At 46.5% G+C, this 5,427-nt stretch overlaps 1 protein-coding gene across 1 annotated transcript; it reads left to right on the forward strand.

Annotated features, from left to right (window-relative positions):
- Positions 1-1,416: 1,416 nt before the first annotated feature.
- LOC147978661 (uncharacterized) lies at positions 1,417-2,942 on the forward strand. Its single transcript, XM_087516649.1, has 3 exons — positions 1,417-1,728; positions 1,830-2,294; positions 2,679-2,942. Exons 1-3 carry the CDS (start codon positions 1,549-1,551, stop codon positions 2,940-2,942), a joined length of 909 nt encoding a protein of 302 aa, XP_087372775.1. The 5' UTR covers positions 1,417-1,548.
- Positions 2,943-5,427: the final 2,485 nt, after the last annotated feature.

A 5,427-nucleotide genomic window follows, 5' to 3' on the forward strand; every position in this document is an offset into this window, starting at 1 on the left:
AATATGAATCAGATTTAAAAATCCACATCCAACATGAAGATCTATGCTAGATCCCTACAATCCTACATACGTAGAACTAGCACGCCCAAGTGAAATTGATGCTCATCTAGTTTACAAGAAAAACCCCAATGTCATAAAAAACAGAGCAAAAAACAGAGTACTACCTCAGTTAGCTCATCGATGGCATCCTCGTCGAAGTCGCTGCCCTTCCTGCTATCTAGGTCGAACTCCTTTATGGCGTTCTCCTCCATGAGCTCTTCGATTTCGTCATGCACCTTGCGCTTACGCCTTCTCATCTCCTCCTCCTCCAGATCTTCCCCGACCTTGTGCTCGCCGACGGGTGCCTCGACGGCTGCGATGGCAGCGGGAGCAGGCACAACGGTCGCTGTACCGCCAGCTTCCGCCGCTACGGCGGACTCAGCCGCTGCACCCACGGCTACAGCCACGGCAGCAGACTGCTGTGCTCCGATGGTTGCCTCCGGCTCGTCCGCCGCATCTTCACGCCCGCGCTTCATCGTCGATCGAAGACAGGAGGAGGGAGGCGTAGGAAGGGAGGAGGGTGGTGAGGAAGGAGGGGAGGGTGGTGAGGTGGTGAGGAAGGAAGAGAGGGTGGGGAGAGGATGAGGGTTTTCTACCCGATTTGGGGAAGAAATGCACTGCTCCTGCCTCTTGGAGTTACCGAGAAGCCGCGGGTGCTGATTTGACTTGACACACCCACCCGGCCGTCCCCATTCCACGTGGGGACGTGGCGGTCGTGCACGCGGTCGTGCACCTCCTGCGGTTTGCCATCAATTGCTATCGGTCTCACAAGTGGGTCCCCTTGTCATCCACACAACCGAGCCACCACATGTACCACATTTTTCTTTCTCCCCGTCTCGACCACTCCATATCTTTCTTTCTCCCCTTCTCGACCAGCGCCGCCGCCGTCGCCGCCATCTCTCGACGACCCCTCTCTTAGCTGCCGGTGCGCGGCCGCCGCCAACTCCGGCAAGTACGTGAGATCTCCCCTCTTCTTCCCTTCCCCAACCGCGTCTCCCTACGGAGGCGGATTTGAGCCGATTGGTTTGGACTGAAACTTAGTTTTTGGATTGGATCTTGATTTGGTTTCTATGGTTTGAGACCAAATCAATCAATTAGTTTGAGCCACCACTACCACCTACTACTGCTTCAAATCCAAGAGCCGTTGTTGCTGGCCGGAGCTCGTCGCCTCTCTCGAGCTTTGACGCCATGTCTGACCTAGATTCATTACGTGCCCTCGTGTATGGCTTTGTCCATGGTTTGAACCTTTGGATTCAATCCAAAAGTTGAAAACGGTTTGGACTGGGTTGGATGACGAGCATGTATAGTTCGGTTTGGTCTAGATTCTAAATGAAAATATCTGGATTGGTTTGGTTTTGATGTGTGCTGTGGATTGGACTGGTTTTAGTTTGGATGCCGAACTATTCCCAGGTTTAGATGAGACGGGCATTGCCATTGTCATTGGCATTGCTTTATTACGTAGATGATAGAAAATAGATTGATTGGCCATTGCCAGTATAGGTTATCACTATGATTTATTATATGTATGATCTTTGTATTGTACTATGTACAATTCAACTTAGAGTTCAACACGTTCTGTGTAGAATGGAGGAAGCACAATGTGGACGCTGCAACTCACGGTGCCGGACCAGCCTTTCTACTGCCACGCTGTTCGGCATCTACTTCCAGCCTTCTTTTGTTTTTGCAGCGGTAACAATTTATATGAACCTTCTGACAGTACATTCTTTTTGTTTTTTTTTTGCTATTTCCACTAATGTATTGTGTTTGTTATTTGTTTTTATCTTACATAGATCGTACCATGCAATGTGAGATTGGCATTCAGTGAGCTCGTCGCAGACACCGTGACCTTCGATGCTCTTGGGGGCCCATACACTATGCAGGTCGAGAAGGGGCGAAAGATAACCCAAATAGGAGGAGATGATTGGGATCGTTTCATCGCCCGCATGCGTCTTAGTGGGGGTGAATTGATCAGCTTCTCCTTCAGAAAAGATAGGCCCAGGATTTCTGTTATCTATCTAAATTTGATTCTGAATAGTGAGGATGAAGTTCATGAGGAGGAAGATGGTGCTGATTCAGATGATGACGATTCTGATGATGATGAGAACCCACTTGTTGAATACCTGTATGCCCAAGGACTCAGACTGGGCGACGAGGAAATTGGCAACCTCTGGGACATGCTTCCGCTACGTGAAGACTACCTAGGGAAGCCATTCGTGACCCGCCTCACAAGGACGAATGTTAAACGGCATATCATGGTATGTTACTTAGTGTGGTAATTACATGATATACATGCTTAGTTAGTGTAGTAGTTCATATGATATGCATGTTGTAGTACTGTGATGAGAGGCCTAGTTTAGAATTCATTTAGTGAAGAATTTTATGACATGCATGTAGTGTAGTAATATGCGATGATATGCTTAGTGTACGCAGTAATCTAATGATATGCCTAATTACTATAGTAATTTGATGCTTGGCGTATAGTGTACTGATGTGATGATATATATGCTCAGTGTTGAATCCAATGATATATGTGTCTTGAAGTGTATGCTTTGTTGATAATTGCACGTGACATGATCATATATCATGTCAACTATTTTGCTATTTCCACTAATGTATATGATCATGTCAACTGTTTTCAGAAATTACCTAAGAGGTTACTTGATAGCTGTGGCATCGACCCGGACGAAGAAGGCATGGCTGCTGGACTACGCCTTACCAGAACGGGCTCCATCACCAGCTGTGCCTATGCAGTGGACACGGACGGTCGCACTGTCTTGAGCAGGGCAGGGTGGAAGAAGTTCCTTCGTGCCAAGAATCTTCGGGTAGGACAGGCCATCCTACTCACTGTTGCGAACACCCGTCGCCATGACTTGAGGATGATGATCACCATCCACCTCATTTAGAACTGCGGTGGGCCATGTATCAATCTGAAATGAACTTGTTATGTTAGCTCTTGTTTGCGAGTACTTGTCGTGTATTACCGTACCTATATCTACTCATATTAACTGGTACCTAATGCTCTACTAGCTATGATTATTCCACTGTGTGATGTTTTATAGGCTGTAGTGTGACATGGTAACTGTTATATATGGTAGAGGCTTGTCTCTAAGACCTTGTACAATGCAAGGTGCTTAGGGATGTGCTTCCACTGTTTGATGTTTTGTACATGCCAGGTTGTAGTATGAAATGCTAACTGTTCTATATGGTAGTGGCTGGTCTCTAATTGGACCGACATGTTGAACTAGTATCAATGGTAGAGGCGTTTCGTTATGCGCCACATCCAACAGTTCACATAATTAATTATCCAAAGATTGAGGTATGAAACCCTTGGTCATACATAGCAACATTTCGTTCCTAAAAATTAAGGTACTTCCACATTCAAACTAACTAATACTACAAATTCGAAGGAACTACTTAATACATTAACAGCACATAGGGAAGTAGCCCTGGTCCAATGGCTTGAGAAATGACGAACAAAAACTGAAAGAAGAAGGATCAGCCAGTAGCAGCACCATCAGCCTCCCAGCCTCACAACTTCAGCCAGCCTGGTGAACTCCAGGTTTTTTCCTGCAAAACACACATGTGATGTTGGAGGCAAGAAAATAAATATGCCAGGGGTCTTGTCATGGCATCTAATCGAACGGAATGCTAGTACAAATGATGGAGAACAAAATATCCAACATGAGCAAATTCATAGGAGTTCTAGATCCATGGATACCATCAAGAAAAAATGCTCAGTTTTAATTCAGACACAAGACTAGGTGAAAACATGCATATTTCATATCAGCAACATTGATATGGCATGTTTGCAAGCTTGGGTCAGTGACTTGTCTTGTGTTTCATGGCATGACAATAATTTTAACAATAAATAGACATGAAATTGACCCAAACTCATGTACAAAGTTAGGCCATATGATGCATGGATTAATTCACACATAAATGACAAAATGCCAACTTTGTATAGAATTTGCAGTACTGAAATATTTCAGTGTGTACCGGTGTGTACTGAAACTGCAGTAGTGAAATAATTCAGTGTGCATCGGTGTGTACTGAAATTGTAGTAACGAAATATTTCAGTGCCTACCGGTGTGTACCGAAATATTTCAGTGTCTACCACTACAACATTACAAATTTTGCCTAGGGCAGTACCGAAATATTTCAATGCCTACCAGTGTGTACCGAAATATTTCAGTGTCCACCACTACAACATTACAAATTTTGCCTAGGGCAGTTCCGAAATATTTCAGTGTCTACCGGTGTGTACCAAAATATTTCAGTGTCTACCACTACAACATTACTAATTTTTCCTAGGGTTCATATGATGCCTAGGGTTCACATACATCATAATCCATCCTCCAAATCCATGTACTCAAATGTTCATGCAATTCATTGAGATTAAAATGCCATCTAGCATTCCCTCTCTGAACTATTATGATCAGTATCACCACGATGTAAGCACGAGCAGTAAAAAGATGAGGAGTGGGGAAGCTTACTCTAAACATAGCTACCGCCGCCGTTCAGATGAGGAGAGCGGCGAGGGAAGCGTGGAGAACGGCGGGGAAGCGAGGTCGCGACCATTGTCCTCCTCATCTTGCGCTTCGAAGTCTCCGGTGACTCGGTTGGAGGCTGCACAATCTGCAACGGCACCTCGTGCACGGTGGGTTCCTGATCCAGTGGATGCTCTACCCTGGATCTGAACACCCACCACCTCCGCCTGGTCCACTCGCTGGACGAATTGGCCTGCTCCATCACCCAGAGGAGGATCTCGATCTTCTGAATCGGTTGCGCGGGCTGGGGGAAAAGCTTTGCCCTCTCCTTCTTCGTCAAATTCTTGAGAGTGGCAATTGCCGTCCAGCTCATCTGCCTTGTGTTGTCAAACCAAGAACGGATCTCCCTCAACGTGGCCAACTTGACCTGGTCGCCGCCGGCGATCTGCACGAAGTCGGTGTTCTCACTGCCGGCCATCAGCTCGATCTGCCATCGAAGAGGGGGTGGGGGGGGGTTGCCTGAGTGGAGCGAAGTTGCAGCGGCAAGAAGAAGGAGATGACTGCGGTGGACATGGAGGAGAGGGAGGAGATGGCCGCCGATGAGTAATTGTGGAATGTGTAGCACCATGGCGGCGGTTATTCATTCGACGAGAGGGGCGGCGCGTGCAAATTTTCCTAGGACTAAACTGCCCCTAGATTAAAACGCGTCCCCGCCTTGTCATGAGTACCGGTCCCACTCGTTTTAGTACTTTCGCGTACTTTCATCGGAGTACTACCCAGTACTTCGTATTTGTCTGCCGTTAAATCGGCATCAACGAACGGTTCTAAAAAAGCCCAACCACTCTAAAACTTGTAATTTAGGAATGGTGGTAGTAGATATCAAGATTAATCTTCTCCCCGC

The sequence above is a fragment of the Triticum urartu genome, chromosome 3A, assembly GCF_056163025.1.
Source record: "Triticum urartu cultivar PI428250 chromosome 3A, HENAU_Tu73, whole genome shotgun sequence".
NCBI classification, from domain to species: Eukaryota; Viridiplantae; Streptophyta; class Magnoliopsida; order Poales; family Poaceae; genus Triticum; species Triticum urartu.